The following is a 17,576-nucleotide window of genomic DNA, read 5'->3' as shown; positions in this document are numbered from 1 at the left end:
TTACTTCTAACAACAGACTCCCGGACAGTACGTATGAGCCAGCCCGCCCAAATCAGTGATCGTCGGATATGGCGCTGACGGGCACATCAACACATTTAGCACCTCTGACTTGCGCACAGGGATCTCTTGTTACGTTCTGAAAGGATTACGTCCTCCCCCAAAACTATTGGTTTTTTTTTAGTAGGTCTGTACACACCTACCTGTCATTTGGAACCCACGAAACTCTTCCTTTGCACCGGTGCAATCCATTTTTCATGACGAACCGGATCTCTTGGAAACTTATGAAGGGTAAATCCATCCTCTCGAGTGTTCGAGCAATATCCAGCAATGCAACGAGCCAGCATTTTGGCGAACACGAATTAACAACAAGCTACCTTCCAGCAGGTAAAACTAGTATAAACATACGAGAACGCTTGAGTGCGCTACTGCCCTTAACGTCACTTCCTGCTTCTTGTCGAAAACAAATCCCTCGAGAGGATTTTCATGGCGGTAGTTACAAAAAGCCATATATGTCAAAATCATGTTTTGTATTGAAAAAACGGATGGGTCCATACCGGCTGCAGTTTTTTTCATTAACAACATATTAAAAATCATCCATTTCATGACAGACTTTAAGTGCACAGAGATTTTGTGTAGTATGGTGGCTTGCCACAATACTGTCTCTGAGCTCTTCAGGCAGTTCCTTTAACCTCACGATTCTCATTCACTCTGACATGCAGTGTGAGCTGTCCTATATTGACCTGTGTGTGGCTTTCTTCATTAAGTCCAATCAGTATCAGCTGGACTCCAATGAAGGTTTCGAACCATTAGTTTTTCCTTTTTACAATATCTGCAAAAAACACAAAAAATCTGCAACAATTTATTTTTTTTTTATCAATATGGGGCACTGTGTATACATTGAGGGGAAAAAACTTCAGTATTTTTTTATTAAATGTGTGCAATATAACAGTGAAAAACTCAAGGGTGTCTGAATACTTGAATACTTTCAGCATCTTTATTCCCCTTAAGAAATTGTGTTGATTTGGTTAATCACACTCCCCAAAGAATACAATCCATAAACTCCTCAAAGAAGGTGAAATACTGAATGTTCATGTGAATGTGAAAACACTGTCAGCTTCAATAATGATTATGATAAAATAACCAAAACAACAACAATAATAATAATAATAATAATAATCCCATGACTTTGGTATAGTTCCCTTGTTTGTTGTGCTAGGGTTCTCCAAGTTCCCCCTCCATGGTCCGGACCAGGATGTAGAGCTCAGCTAGTCCCACTACAGAAGATGCGATCACAGCTGATATGACTTGCTGGGAAAAAGGTCAGAATTAAAAGGTTATTGGATGCCCTACCCTTACCATAACAACATTTGAAACTTGTCACACAGCTTTAGATCAGCGTGTCTTTTGTGGAACGCGTTTTAAGACGTTTAAAAAAAAAAAAAAAAAAAAGCTTGTGGTTCCAATTTCCGACCGACCCTAAAAATTGCCGCCGACCCTAACATTTATAGAGATCGTGCGTGAGACGTTACCATTTTTACGGCGCCATATTGCCGGTCAAACAAATCTGCTCGGCACTGCGGAAGTTGTTGAACCAGAGCAGATTTTTCACAATGCCCGAGACCTGTTGTGCTGTTGGTTGTCACAACAGACGAGACAGTTCTTCAAAGACATCATTCTATAGAATACAAGCTGAAAAGACCAGAAACGATCGATCGATTTTGGCAATTAAATGGGATGGAAGGTGCCCAACGAAATACACACACCTGTGTAGTGATCATTTCATTTTAGGTAGGAATTATTCTTCTCAATTTCAGGTGATCAAGAAATATTTATAACGCCAAGTTGACTCATTTGAGAACAATGCATATTTAAAAATGAATAAATAAAATAAAAACATCTGTCACAGAGAGGTTTACGAAGGTTAACGTGTGGCAGCAATACCCTTCCATGTATGAAGGAGCCGACTCCCTGTCCTAAAATATTTTTCCCAATCACAGTTAATGAATGCGAGTTTGTGTAAAACCAGGGGTCATTTATTTAAATTTCTGTATTTGTATTGAAAACATCTGAGTGGGTACATCACGATGTGGGATTGATTGAGAACAGATCCAGGAAGCAAGTATTTGGATGCGTCCAGACTTGTATACGCTTTCAAACTTTTCTGTGTAAATCTCTACACTTATTTACCAGATACATGTGTAGATCAAGTTGTATAGGACAAGCGGAAACGAATTAACAGTCCAATTTCTTATCGGGGAAAACATCGACTTCGGAATTAAATACGGGTCCTCTGTGCTAAGTGTCTCTCATTTTTCCACGTACCTTCGTTTATGATCACCTTCTAAATGTTTAACGGTATCGGGGAAAACTAGGTGTCATGCTATAAGACATTTTCGTTTTGTCTCAACAGAATTAACTTTTTTTATGACGTAGATGCATAAGCTCTTACACAACCTAATAAATATGTCAGGGGCAGATTCTTCACACTCGCGGCGCGTGGCTGTGGAAGCACAGAGTGAGTCGGGTGTTGGACAGTAGCCGCGGCGGGCGGCGGAATGGCCATGTGCTACTTCCTCATGCGCATTGATTACGTTGTGTATTTAAACCTTGTTTTTCATGCCACTTGTTGCCAGATCATTGTGTACAGTACTGTATATGTATGTGTGTTCATGAACGTCAGCTAACGTAACTGCCTCGTACCATGTCATAGTGTTATTGAGGCATATCGAGTCAAGTTACGCGTTTATGTTTTGCCATGTCCAATTTTTGACATTGTTTCATGTTTTTTGGACCAAGCCTTCTTGAATTGTGATCTTGTTTTGCACGAGAGAGCCTGAATTAATGAGAACTGACAAGAAAATTGTGGTAGCTTGTGATGGAGACAGAGTAAAAATATTTTGTAAAAACAAACAAACAAACAAATAAATAAAAACCAAAATAAAATAATACAAATAAATAAATAAACCTGCCTGAAATGTATGAAATTGGAACCACAACATTTTTTTTTCTTGGCCTAATAGATTTTAGTTGTAGATCAATGCAAAATATGCAAATTAAAAATTCTTACCGCTGTTGTTTCTGTGAATAGGTACTGACTGCCCATGTAGGAGCAGGCAAACGTAGCAACTACTGTCACCAGGAAGTTGAAAACAGTCACAACTACAGCTTTGGCTGATCGTACTTCAGAAAGAGAAAATGTGCATTGTTCATTGCGCATTATTTATGACATATACGAATAATATTGAAAGCAGACAAATGTTTTTTGTTTTTTAATAACGTATGGAATATTCATCAAAAACCCCATACATCAAATATTACTCTTTACATCCTTTTTGTTTCCCCCCACATTACTGAACTCTCCCTGATTTTAGGGCGTGGTCGAGTCTCATGCAAGTGAGTCACTGTCCACCCTCTCCCAACTCTATTTCGAGTTTGACATGAAAGAGCTTCCATGTAGTCATATCATTGCTTGGAAATGCTACTTCTTCGACCAGGGGCCACTAACCTTTATGAGGCTGAGCGCTACTTCATGAAAGGTATTGGGGAAGGAAGTCAAATTCCAAATTGAAAGAACAAACAATTTATGGAATGTAGTATTTTGGAACATGCCTCGCGGGCCCCGTAAATGGTAGAGTAATCCCTTATTTCTCGCAGCTGATTGGTACCAGACCCAACTGTGAAAAGTGAAAAACCGTGAGGGGTAAATGGCGTTCATTTATTTATTTATTTTGCTTCATAGGTCTGGGTATGCCGCATTATACCCTATCAATGTGGCTTCCCGCTAAAGTACTGTACTGTACCATTATGCTGGCGTTTTTTTTGTTTGCTTGCACCCCCCCATCATTTATTTATTTTTTGCACCATTGGTCCATGTCATCTTGCTGGGGATGCCACATTATACCATATCAATGCGGCTTCCTGCAACAGTAATGTACTAATATATGATAGCATATTTCTAAATTGTTTTTTTAATTGTGAATTTTTTTTTGCTTTATTGGTTCATGTCGTTGCGCCGGTGATGGCGCATTAGTACGTAGTGATCCGGCTTTGTTCCGCGGTGCACTGAATCTGCGATAGGTGATCCGCGAAGTACAGAGGAATTACTGTATTTGCGGGCTACAATGCGCCCGCAGGCACCGCATTGGTGACTCCTGTCTTAGACCATCTACTAAAGTAATACAATGAGAAAATCTGTGTGGGGGTATTATGGATTAGCCCTATCCGCCACCTGTTAATGCCATAATCTGGCAAAATTTAGAATGGCTTGCTAAAAGACAAATTATGTTGAATTTTACACTTTATGGATGGGCAGGCCCACAAGGACCCCAGTTATTTTTATACTAGTCCTTGAATTACAAGTTCTGTTCCGAGACCATGAATTTGTATATAATTTTGACCGGACCACATAGTCACATCACTAAACGTTAAGTTAGGACACACAAAGAAATATATCATCACAGTAAATATTTGAATGGAAGACACTTCTGGGACATAAACGATTTGAAATCAGTAAGTTGACGTAATGTTCTTGTGTTGTAAAACTAGCTAATTACGTACCACTGTAATATCAAAACGCTATATATCAGGAACTTTGTGAACTGAGGAACCTCTGTGCATACAATTAGAAAGTGATTTTTTTCAAATCATGTTCTCTTTAAGTAATGTGGGACTTTTGCAACACACTAACCTTGCTGTCCAAACTCTGCCAGTGTTCCATTACGGTTCATTTCCTGCACAGGAGTAGAAATATAATCCTGAGGCAAATGTTTACAGTGATAGTGTTTTGGCATAATACATGAAGGGGGTGGTTCCCCAAAGTGGAGAATTAACGGTGCAAAAAAAATAGTACAGTCCAGCATTTGTATATAAATGTAAAAAAAAAAAAAAAGCTTCAATGAGTTTTAACGACTGTACCAACAGAATCTACTCAGACCGCCAACATACAACTGTGGCCAAAAACGAGATTGATTTTAGGAGCTCTCTACAATACAAAATGTTTAAACTGACAAATACATGATCATTACAAATACATTCTTATCATCATGAAGTATTGTTATTATAAGTAACTGTTTAATATATTTTGTAATACTTTAATTTAGCTAGTAAAGTAGTAGTCGAGGTAAAGTTTGCAGGTTTTTATTGGAGTTTTTTTATTGGAGTTATTACCTAGTGGGATAAATTTAATAAAGTTGTTTGAATCTATATCGAAGAGCAACAAATATGAATCCTGGAAGAGTAAGGGTACACTTATGTAAATATATATTGGCATATATCATATAAGCACTTTTAAATGCATAATGTGAATTCTGTCCTTAAGTGATCATAATATCATTTACCTGGTTGTTTACATTACGTGTCATCTTGTTGTATTCCTTGTTTGCCAGTCTGGCTTTCATGATTTCCAAGCGAGCGACAAGCTCAGGGTTCTGGAACAAGAGAGAATCATCACATTTGATTTGTGTTCAATGTTTGTGCAGCCCACATTTCTTTGAAGAGAGTATTCACCAAACAGGTGGTGTAGATACTGAATTATTCTATTGATCCACAATTTTCCCTTTTTGCAACAACAACTAAAGTGTTCACTTATATTGTGTAGCTCCCTGTTAATGTATTTGGGAAAATTTTCCATCTAGGTCAGCTGGTGCTTTGAGAAACAGGTGTTCTGACCTATTTGAGGTTTTCATGATAAAACCTTCATTGAAATGGTTATTTTTTTGCTTAGATTTACGAAAAGAATTTTGAATGGTGGCAGTGAACTCTAACCTTACAACAAGCAAATCTTTGGCTGATAGTGTACAATAAAAAAAAGAGGAAAACAAACTGTTCATTGCCACTCCAAGTTTAACGTGTACTATGAAATTAAAAAATAATTACACACTGTACATTACGACAACTACATCGCATTCCTCGCCTTAAAAGAGTCCGCTTGGCTTAAAGGTCCCCTTCCATCAGAATCCTTCTTTTTTCCTACTGTTTAATGGATAACATAGCTCAAAATGACTCTGTGACACGGTTTTGCTGTTTGTCGAGTGAATGCGAAAGTTATTGAATGATGCGAGGCTTGCAAAATGTGTGGACTTGAAATCTTTGACATGGTTACAGAGTTTCGTCAATTGATATTCAAGTACCTGCCCACTTCGTGTTTGGTACTCATCCACTCGACCCTGATGAAAAGCAACACATGATTTTTGGATTTTAAGCAAGGCAGTCTCGGCTGCCACTGAGTCGTATAAATACAGTTTATAGAGTATACATATTGTATGTTGGATTTTACAACATTGCCTGTGACTCTTGTGAGGATAAGCGGCTCAGCTAATGGATGGATATATTACAATTTCATTGTTCTTAATGGAATGGATTGATGGAATTACCATTTAATTAATTGAAAAAGGATTTGAGATGAATATTTTACATTATGAGTAACTTGAATTTCAAGATTTTTTTTCTTAAATGTTCAAATTTCAAAGTCATGAAACTGTATTCAACTTACTCTGGGGGGTTTCACAACCTCAGGCAGATGGAGTGAACTATCCTCCAACAATTCATGCAAATAAAACGGATGACCTGGAAACAATAAAAAATATGGTATGATATAAACCCGACATGATGATTAGGAGAAAGGTTGATATATTGTGAATCCAGGAGAGCAAGTGGAGAGGGAGTAAGGCTAGAGGTTTAGGTGCAGGGTTTAAATTATTTTATCATGGAGTAGATGGGAAGAGAAATGGAGTAGGGGTTATTTTAAAGAAAGAGCTGGCTATGAATGTCTTGGAGGTGAAAAGAGTATGACATCAAGTGGTGAGGATGAAATTTGAAATTGAGGGTATTGTCTATAATGTGATTAGGGGCTATGCCCCACAGGTAGGATGTGACCTCGAGTTAAAAAAGAAATTCTGGAAGGAACTAGACAAAGTAGTTCAGAGAATCCTCGACAGAGAGAGAGTTGTGATTTGAGCAGATTTCAATGGATATGTTGGCGAAGGAAACCGGGGCGAAGAATAAGTGATGAAAAACCACGGGATCCATGAAAGGAAGTTTGAGGGACAGATGGTGGTGGAATTCGCAAAAAGGATGGAATTGGCAGTGGTGAACACTTATTTCCGGAAGAGACAGGAATATAGAGTGACCTACAAGACCGGAGGGAGAAGCACGGACGTGGATTATATTTTGTGCAGACGGTGTAATCTGAAGGTTACTGACTGTAAGGTAGTGGTGGGGGAGAGCAAGTGTCGGTAGACAGCATAGGATGGAGGTGTGTAGGAGGACTCTGGTAGCGGGTAGGAAGACTAAGAAGATAAAGGTAGAGCAGAGAATCAGGTGCTGGAAATTGAGAAAGGAAGAATGTTGTGTGGCCCTTTGGAAAGAGGTGAGACAAGCTCGAGATGGACAGGAAGAGCTCCCAGAAGAATGGAATACTACTGCCAAGGTGTTTAGAGAGGCAGGGAGGAGAGTACTTGGGGTGTCTTCTGGTAGCAAAGGGGAGAAGGAGACTTGGAACCCCAAAATACAGGAAGTCATCCAAGGAAAGAGATTAGCGAAAAATAAGCGGGATACGGAGAGGACTGAGGAGAGACAGAAGGAATACATTGAGATGAGTCATAGGGCAAAGGTAGAGTTGGCAAAGGCTAAACAAGAGGCATATGACGACATGTACACCAGGTTAGATACGAAAGAAGCAGAAAAGGATCTCTATAGGTTGGCCAGACAGAGGGATAGAGATGGGAAGGATGTGCATCAAGTAAAGGTGAGTAAGGATAGTGATGGAAATATGTTGACTGGTGCCAGTAGTGTGCTAAGTAGATGGAAAGAGTACTTTGAGAAATTAATGAATGAAGAAAATGGGAGAGAAAGTAGAGTAGAAGAGGCAAGGATGAATGACCGGGAAGCGGCAATGATTACTCAGGGGTAAGTTAGAAAGGCACTGAACAGAATAAAAAAATGGAAAGACAGTTGGTTCTGATGACATACCAGTGGAGGTGTGGAAGCAATTTGGAGAGATGGCTGTGGAGTTTTTGACCAACTTATTCAATAGAATAGTAGCGGGAGAGAAGATGCCAGAAGAATGGAGGAAACATGTGCTAGTCCCCATTTTTAAGAACAAAGGTGATGTTCAGAGCTGCGTAAACTATAGAGGAATAAAGATGATGAGCCACACAATGAAGTTATGGGAAAGAGTAGTGGAGGCTAGACTCAGGACAGAAGTAAGTATCTACGAGCAAAAGTATGGTTTCATGCCTAGAAAGAGTACCACAGATGCATTATTTGCCTTGAGGATGCTAGTGGAAAAGTACAGAGAAGGTCAGAAGGCGCTACATTGTGTCTTTGTAGACCTAGAGAAAGCCTATGACACAGTACCAAGAGAGGAACTGTGGTGCTGCATGCGTAAGTCTGGTGTGACGGAGACATGTTAGAATATTACAGGACATGTATGAGGGCAGCAGAACAGCTGTGAGATGTGCAGTAGGTGTGTCAAAAGAATTTAAGGTGGAGGTGGGACTGCATCAGGGATCCACTCTGAGCCCGTTCCTGTTTGCGAAAGTAATGGATAGGGAGACAGATGAGGTTAGACTGGAATCCCCTTGGACCATGATGTTTGCAGATGATATTGTGATCTGGAGTGAAAGCAGGGAGCAAGCGGAGGAACAATTAGAAAGCTGGAGGTATGCACTGGAAAGGAGAGGAATGAAAATTAGCTGAAGTAAAACAGAATATATGTGCATGAATGAGAGGGGCGGAGGAGGACAAGTGAAGCTCCAGGGAGAAGAGATCACGAGGGTGAACAACTTCAGATACTTGGGGTCAACAATACAGAGCAATGGTGAGTGTGGTAAGGAAACGGGTCCAAGCGGGTTGAAACATTTGGTGGAAGGTGTTTAGTGTTCTATGTAACAGACGAGTCTCTGCTAGGATGAAGGGCAAAGTTTATAAAACAGGGGTGAGTCTGGCCATGATGTACAGATTAGAGACCGTGGCTCTGAAGAAACAACAGGAAGCAGAACTGGAGGTAGCAGAAATGAAGATGGTAAGGTTCTTGCTTGGTGTGAACAGGTTGGATAGGATTAGAAATTAGCTCATTAGAGGGAGAGCCAAAATTGGATGTTTTGGAGACAAGGTTAAAGAGAGCAGACTTAGATGGTTTGGACATGTTCTGAGGCGAGAGTGAGTATATGAGTAGAAGGGTGCTGAGGATGGAGCTGCCAGGTAAAAGAGTAAGAGGAAGACCAAAGAAAAGGTTGATCGATGTTGTGAGGGAAGACATGAGGACAGTAGGTGTTAGAGAAGAAGATGCACGAGATAGGCTTAGATGGAAAAAGGTGACACACTGTTGCAACCCCGGAGCCGAAAGAAAAGGCAGAAGATATGATATAAACCCACACCACATGGTACAATAATATTAATACAATCATAATATTAATACAATCATAGATTAATATTTCATCTTCTTTTAAAACGAAAACACCATCAACAGTTTTCTCAGGTAAATCAAAACAAAGAGTGAAGGGTTGCAGAGAGGGGGAAAAAAAATCTCACGGCTCTCTTGGTCACGTCTCATTACCTGCATCTTGGAGGTACTTCTTGAGTTGTCTTGCTGTACTAAAAGACAAGGTTATTTGTCCTTTGTTTTTAAGGAGAGCCCTTAGTTGCGTTCTCAGCTCTTCAGGCAGGGATGAGTGTGTCTGTTCCAACACCTCTGACGCCCTTTTTCTGAACTGATCTCCGACCACGAACGCCGAAGTCATAATTTCACCTAGCAACGACCGAAAACTGATAAATAATATTTTCAGAGGGAATGAGCAACAAGGGTATGTCTGTAACGATCTTATGTTAGCAAACGCTTCATCGATCAATATAACGAAATGCAAGCGGCCATGTTTTTGCCCCGTGACCACATGACGTGTTCATCACATGATCGGTTACGCGAGCAGATCGTGCATGCGTGAATCCGTCGAAGCGCGCTTTCACCGATAAAGATGGCCGCCTGTGTGTTGCGTAGAGGTCTGCTGAGTACTTTCAGTAAATACAACAATAAACATGGGCCTAGATTACTAAGTGTGGCAGACACCATGTTGGAAATGTATAGACCACAGTTAGAATGTCGAGCCTGCGGAACGTACGGTGTCGCTCAGCAAAGGAGGTTCATGTCGTCACGGTAAGCCACAGCCAGTGTCCTCCTGTCATTGCTAAATTACCTCAGCTATCCATGAGTTCCTAAAGAGGTACTGTATGGTAAATAACTTGTGTCAGCATTTTCCACACAATTACACCCATTGTAAACATTCGCATTTTTTTCTCAGAGTCTATAAAATTGTGGCGTAGCTGTCCTGTACCATTCATTGGCATTTGTCCACCGTAGATTTGGTAATCCTTACTCGTCAATAAACAGAAGCACTTATACAAGGTATTTCCCGAAAAGACACGGTATACAGTTGTACTTCACATGATAAATGTATCATCTTTTTATTTAATTGTTGGTGTTTTCTCCATGCCATTGCCCAATGCCTCCAAATATTGGATATACTGTAGAGCATACCTTTGAATATTCCGTACTTTACGTCAGTTTTGGATGTAAGCAATCCTTGGAAATAAAGCTAATGGAAACCTACCGTACTACGACCGAGTAGTTGTGAAAACAGTAACATTTTTTCCTCGGGATGTTTTGATTTTTCAGGCAGATACCTGTTCGACTACTCATTCTTAACTACTCACTGATTCCGTTTACCGATACTGCAAGTATTGTAGATCCTTTTTTTATTTTTTATTTTTTTTAAACAAAGACCTCTCTTGCTATCTAACACATGATTCGCCGACTTGTCAAACCAGCGCAGTGTAGTGCCAACTAATGGCGAGGAGGACTTAACCGCTCAGATTTTTATTTCTTCATTTCCCCCCCCTAAGAAATAGTGGCAGGTATCAGCAACCATTGTGAGAACCCAATACATTGAAATAAGCCATCAGTATGAGCATGATGTTGATGTATAATAACATTATATATGTATGTATATGTGTGTGTGTGTATATGCGTGTGTAATAATGTAATGTATTAGTTATTTAGCACTCATTTCCGTCACGTAATAGTTTCTTTGACCTGACTGATTAGAATACATGACCTGAATAGAGAATACTGTAGAAGATACTCTTTGTTATAGTATAGAGAAATATATACAGTAAATGAGCAAGTTATTTAAATTGACCAATTGATCCAGCTTGTGATCGGATCAGTTATCGTTTTTTTTTTTTTTAAACTCAGTGATTGCCCCCAGAAATCCATATGCCTTTTGTGTTAGAACAGCATTAATAATAATAATTACCAATAACAACTGTCCATATTGTCTCCTGGAACTTCATTGGCTTTTCCTGACACAAAAGATCTCATAATCGGTTAGTATAAATACTTATGGCTGAAATTTTTTTCCCCAATTTTAAAAAAGTTTAGTAAAAGACTAAAAAGACTAAAATACCAGAAATTGACCAATAAAGTGATATTTGGAACAAATGGTTTGTAAAATAGAAGTCTTTGTGTAATTCTTAATTTGAATTTCTAAATTGCAGTGCGGTTGGTTATTTGTTTCTGTGTGCCCTGTGATTGGCTGGCAACCAGTTGTACGTCTCCTGCCCAGTCCTGTGATAGGTACCAGCACTCCTGCGAGCCTTGTCAGGCTAAGCGGCTCAGATGATGGATGGATAATGGGAAGTTCCCACTGGAAGCACTGATTAACTGGATATTGGGGAAAAGAACAATGAAAATGTTCGAGAGCTTGAACAAATTGCAAAGGAAGATTGGGAGAAATTACTACCTGAGATATACAAAAAGGTCAGGTGTCTTAAACTGGTGGCCCAGGGGCCTTTTGCGGCCCATGAGATGATATTTTGTGGCCCCCGCCTTAATATGAAAGTTTAATGTTAGTGCGGTCCTAGTGCGGTAAAATTTGTCACGAGTAGAAATACATAGACATTCTCAGCACACATGAAAACCAATCCAGTGCAGTGTACCACAGCCTGACTCTTTATTTATTTTTCGTAACAAGCACATGGTCTCCTGCTAGTGTACCTGACTCCGCCCCCCCTTTGGCTCTTAAAGGGGTAAACTCATAATTACAAACACCGTCCACCGACACAGTCTGGGTAACGTAGACCAAAGAGAGTTAGACATGCTGCTTGTGTTTACTCTCTAATAATGGTAAAAGTTTAAAAAAAAAAAAAAACAGTGCTGTTGCTTTAATGAATGTCGGGGTAATAATAGAATAGAATGAATAATAGAAGAAAAAGTGGTGAGACTGGATGAGATTTTCTCTTTTTTTTTGAGTGAAAAAGGTCTGGTCTGAAGCCAAAGTAGAAAGTACAGGATGAGATGGTGTATAATGTTAAAATTCCACCATGGCACAGCCTGATGGAGGACGAAAGCATAGATAATACAGTGCACAAAAAGCTAATTCTGTATTTTAAATATAGGAGGCAACATAACATGAACATAAACTGTTTGGGAGCCTCATTCAGCTTTCAACATGCTTTTCTAAAGATATTCTGCAAGCAATAATTCAGTTTTACACCAACAAAAACAGACCGGGATATCGTTATAGGTTAAAAAAATGAAATAAAGTTGAAAGCGACGTTTCAAATTTATAGTTCATAGTAGGCTTGGTTTAGTGAGCAATGTATTTTTTGTTTGTTGACATTTTCATTGTAAGTTTGCAAAAACACAAAATTGTTCTAGAAATGTTCTGATGGGAATGTAACTGCTGTAATCAGAATCTTTGAATGAGCCATGTAACTTCAATGGATGATACGGATCTGACCACAGTAAACATGTCTGATGTTACTATTATGTATGTGTATGTATATATGTATGTGTGTGTGTGTGTGGTGTGTGTGTGTGTGTGTGTGTGTGTATGTGTGTGTATATATATACACACACACAGTCACTGTGATTTGACATTCACGTGCCATCACGCTCGCAAATCTGCACATTCGAGCACGAAAAGTCACATGCGTAAAAATTGTTACAAGTATAAAAAAATAGACATTGAAAGACCTCACTTATTTTGTGTAGTCTTGATATTAATTGACGTATTTATTTCTCCCAACACAACTTTGTCTGTTGGAAAATCGACTCCTCGTGCAGGGCAGAGGCAAAAGATTCGCCAGGAATGGTTTTCTAAATTCACGTGGGTCAAATTGAGGGACTCAAATTTTTTCTGCCAATGGTGTATTGACAGTGGAAGAAAAAAATATTCTGACACGCTGAAAATCATCGGTAGTACCGAAGTTGGATGACTTCATGAAGCATCAGCATACAGCTGATCACAAGTTTGCTGCAACTACAAAGACGTACGGTGAAGAAAATAAGTATTTGAACACCCTGCTATATTGCAAGTTCTCCCAATTAGAAATCTTGGAGGGGTCAGAAATTTTCATTGTAGGTGCATGTCCACTGTGAGAGAGATAATCTAAAAAGAAAAATCCAGAAATCAAAATGTATGTTTTTTTTTTTAAACAATTTATGTGATACAGTTGCAAATAAGTATTTGAACACCTGTCTATCAGCTCGAATTCTGACCCACAAAGACCTGTTAGTCTGCCTTTAAATATCCACCTCCACTCCATGTATTATCCTGAATCAGATGCACCTGTGTGAGGTTGTTAGCTGTATAAAGACACCTGTTTACCCCATATAATCAGTAAGACTCAAACTTGTAACATGGCCAAGACCAAAGACCTGTCCAAAGACACCAGAGATAAAATTGTACAACACCACATCGCTGGAAAGAGCTGCGGAGAAATTGCCAAGCAGCTTGGTGAAAAAAGGTCCACTGTTGGAGCAATTATTAGAAAATGGAAGAACCTAAACATGACGGTCAATCTTAATCAAAGTGGAGCCTCATGCAAGATATCACCTCGTGGGGTCTCAATGATCCTTAGAAAGGTGAGGAATCAGCCCAGGACTACACGACAGGATTTGGTCAATGACCTGAAAAGAGCTGGGACCACCATTTCCAAGCTGACTGTTGGTAATACACTAAGACGTCATGGTTTCAAATCATGCATGGCATGGAAGGTTCCCCGGCTTAAACCAGCACATGTCACGGCCCGTCTTAAGTTTGCCACTGACCATTTGGATGATACATAGGAGTCCTGGGAGAAAGACGAATGATGAGTTCCATCCCAAGAATACCATCCCTACTGTGAAGCATGGGGGTGGAAGCATCATGCTTTGGGGGTCTTTATCTGCACATGGGACAGGACGACTGGACTGTATTACGGAGAGGATGACCGCAGCCATTTATTGTGAGATTTTGGGAACAACTTCTTTCCCTCAGTCAAAGCATTGAAGATAGGTCGTGGCTGGGGCTTTCAATATGAAAATGACCCGAAGCACACAGTCAGGAAAACCAAGGAGTGGCTTCGTAAGAAGCATATCAAGATTCTGGTGTGGCCTAGCCAGTCTCCAGACCTAAACCGAATAGAAAATCTTTCGAGGAAGCTGATACTCCCTAAAACTCAGCGACAGCCCAGAAACCTGTCTGATCTAGAGAAGATCTTTGTGGAGTGGGCCAAAATCCCTCCTGCAGCGTGTGCAAACCTGGTGAACAACTACAGGAAATGTTTGACCTCTGTAATTGCAAACAAAGGCTACTGTACCAAATATTAACATTTGTTTTCTCAGGTGTTCAAATACTTATTTGGAGCGCTATCACACAAATACATTATTAAAAAAAATCATACATTGTGATTTCTGGATTTTTCTTTTTAGATTATCTCTTGCACCTCCAATGAAAATTTCAGACCCCTCCATGATTTCTGAGTGGGAGAACTTGCAATATAGCAGGGTGTTCAAATACTTCGCTATGGTTGATGTAGAACGTGGCTTCAGCAGGCATAACATTGTAAAGACGTCCTTAAGAAACTGTCTCAAAACAGAAAGTGTAAATGAACTGTTAATAGTTAAAATCGAAGACCCAGAAGAAGAATTGTTTGATTTTGATAAAGGTTTCTGTAAATGGGTGAGCAGTAAAACAGGTGTGCTCATTGCATCAATCGCAAGGCAGTGTGAAGGCATTAAAAAAAAAGACGTTTGACTATCATCCACCTCGTCGCTTGATTCAGGTGTGGCCAATATGTCGAGCGCATGCACATAAAGACGCGTTCTAGCAAGGCAGGCCCCTATTTACGCCAGTCCCATGGTGCGTGCCCCGCCCCCTCAACAATATGTCACGATTGCCGACAGGAATGTTTGTTCCAATGTATTGCTAGCTTGTTGCCACAATCGCCGATTATGTTGAAGTAAAGTTTCAGCATTTTCAAAACCTTGCGAGTATAGAAAGTTCGTGTTTATTCCTTGACAGGCCAGCGCATTTAACTTTTCTTCAGATAGTTTGTCAGATCAAGAATTTTTATTAATAAAAAATTTTAAATACTGTTTTATATCTTGTTCTACTATCAGTTGTAATTGGAAATCATCATTTCTGAATTTAAAAATGTTTTCTATTTTAGTTATGTATTTGTTTATTTTATTTTTAATTTACAGTTATGTTACATTAATCCATTAAGTTATTTTAAGGCCATCCCTAATCACACCCGCAACTTTATCTGCGAGCATGACTGACCACACCTGTACATTTTTCAAATGTGACTGTGTATGTATATGTATATATCAAAATATTAAAGGCAACTCATTATATTATACTATTAGTATTACTAGAGCTATATCTAAGATAGTGAGAGTAATGTGGTCGAGTGTATCAGGACAACGCGATGTAACAAGTTTGAGACTTAAGCGTTAATAGTTATAACTACAGATCAACTTCTTTAACGTGTTGCTGGACGGTGTAGAAATTCTAAGATATATTTTCGTGTATATTCAATATCTATACTATAATATGTATAATGTAGGGAAAAGGACAAATTTAGATGTCTTTTTTTTATTGAATAGTTCACTCCATTCATTTGTCTTGAGATAAGATGGCATATTGTAAGCATATTTTAATGACAAATGTGATTTTTTTTCCTATCCAGTGATAGAGGGATGGGGGCAAGAAAATCTGGGCTTGGACCTTGGGGAAGTTCTTCCCAATTTCTTTTTTTGCTCAGGATTTAGAAATTTGACTTTCAATTTTTGTCTGAATTTTATTCAGATATCGGCAGAATGCACCACAGCCATCCATTTTTTCACAACTTTCCCGGGGGGGCATGCCCCCGGACCCCCGTAGCACTCACATTTGTATTTTCAGGAATTTTCACAAAAGTCCACTTTCATCTCTAATTAATGGGTTGACAACAGATACCGCCGTAAATTACACTAGATTATAACAATACATCGTGATTGGTGGCAGGAATGTTTGTGACAATGTATCACTAGCTTGTTGCCGCTGAAACACATTATGTTGAAGTAAACTTTCACTTTTCCAAACATTGCGGGTATAGACAGTACGTTCATGTTTATTCCTTGACAGGCCAGTGCATTTAGCTTTTCTTCAAATAGTTTGTCAGATCAAGAATTTTTATTGATTTGAAAAAATGTAAATACCGTTTTATATCATGTTCTACTAATATCAGTTGAAATTGGAAATTAACATTTCATAACAGTTATGAAATTTTTGTTTATATTATTTTTAATTTACAGTTATGTTATATTAATCCAGTAAATTATTTTAAGGTCTTGAGATTCGATCCCTAATCACACCCGCAACTTTATTTGTGAGCATGACTGGTGGACCACACCCGTAACTATATCTGCGCGCATGACTGACCACACTTGTACATTTTTCAAATGTGAGTGACTGTAGTCGTTTACTTAGTTGAATTTGTATCTGAATTTGTAATTGTTGGGGGTAAAGGTATGCACCTAAATAATGAACGTGTTCAGGTCACCTGGTGCTTTGAGAAACAAGTGATCTGACCTATCTGAGGTTTTCATAATAAAGCCTTCATTGAAATTATTTTTTGCTTTGACTTATGAGCAAAATTTTGAGCTCCAAAAATATTTTTGGGCGAACTCACATGCACCCTCGAGGATCCTGCCGAGGGTGTAGAGCTGGTCCACTGTTCCACGGCCAGGACGAAAACCACATTACTCCTCTGGGCCCTTCTCATTTATAGATGTACTAGATATATTTCATTCATCATACAATTTATAAAACTTGCACGTTAAAATTTGTGATCATCCTTTGATCGTGCTTGCTGCCCCCAGACCCCTGGCTACTTTTTTCATTCAGTCAAATCATATGCCTCTGTAAGTCCCCTCCACACCAATACTGAATAACTACTTACTGCATTGAAAAAAGTGTTTGTAGTTAATGAATCATAATTCAAAAGGCTGGGTACCATGCACTGTGGCGGCCTAATGTCCATCACATTTAGTGCCCTGCACGTCGAAGTTCCACATTTATTAATTGAATCTTTACATCGTGCTTTGCATCTAAATGAATATGACACACATACTATTCTGTATTGGTGTTCTGGGGTACTTTAGTAATGAAAGCAAATGTAACTTGGAGTATATTATGTTGATAGGGTGGAAAGCAGGTTTTGGGATGTTTAACATATTTGCTTTTGACATTGTTTTTTTCCTCATTCTTCCT

At 39.1% G+C, this 17,576-nt stretch overlaps 2 protein-coding genes across 4 annotated transcripts in view; one reads left to right on the top strand and one right to left on the bottom strand.

The window, feature by feature from the left end:
• Nucleotides 1-843: 843 nt before the first annotated feature.
• Nucleotides 844-10,725, bottom strand: tmem199 (transmembrane protein 199). 2 transcript variants are annotated; one of them, XM_061827923.1, is made up of 7 exons: nt 10,605-10,725; nt 9,557-9,748; nt 6,491-6,564; nt 5,337-5,426; nt 4,688-4,730; nt 3,068-3,180; nt 844-1,308 (listed from the first exon to the last, which is right to left on the bottom strand). In XM_061827923.1, the coding sequence occupies exons 2-7, from the start codon at nt 9,738-9,740 to the stop codon at nt 1,213-1,215; spliced, it is 600 nt and encodes a 199-aa protein (XP_061683907.1). In that variant the 5' UTR covers nt 9,741-9,748; nt 10,605-10,725; the 3' UTR covers nt 844-1,212. The 2 variants fall into 2 exon arrangements, with proteins under 2 accessions (XP_061683907.1, XP_061683908.1); XM_061827924.1 differs by having other exon boundaries at nt 10,708-10,725.
• The window catches only part of poldip2 (polymerase (DNA-directed), delta interacting protein 2), a 29,220-nt gene continuing 21,388 nt past the window's right edge, over nt 9,745-17,576 (top strand). For both annotated transcript variants that reach the window (XM_061827922.1, XM_061827921.1), the window contains exon 1: nt 9,745-10,150. In XM_061827922.1, coding sequence (XP_061683906.1) covers nt 9,972-10,150 — 179 coding nt within the window. In that variant the 5' untranslated portion in view covers nt 9,745-9,971. The remainder of the gene's footprint in view (nt 10,151-17,576) is intronic.

The sequence above is a fragment of the Syngnathoides biaculeatus genome, chromosome 8 (assembly GCF_019802595.1).
Source record: "Syngnathoides biaculeatus isolate LvHL_M chromosome 8, ASM1980259v1, whole genome shotgun sequence".
In the NCBI taxonomy this organism is placed as follows: domain Eukaryota; kingdom Metazoa; phylum Chordata; class Actinopteri; order Syngnathiformes; family Syngnathidae; genus Syngnathoides; species Syngnathoides biaculeatus.
The sequence above is the reverse complement of the archived record's forward strand: the minus strand, read 5'-3'. Positions and strand labels throughout refer to the sequence as shown.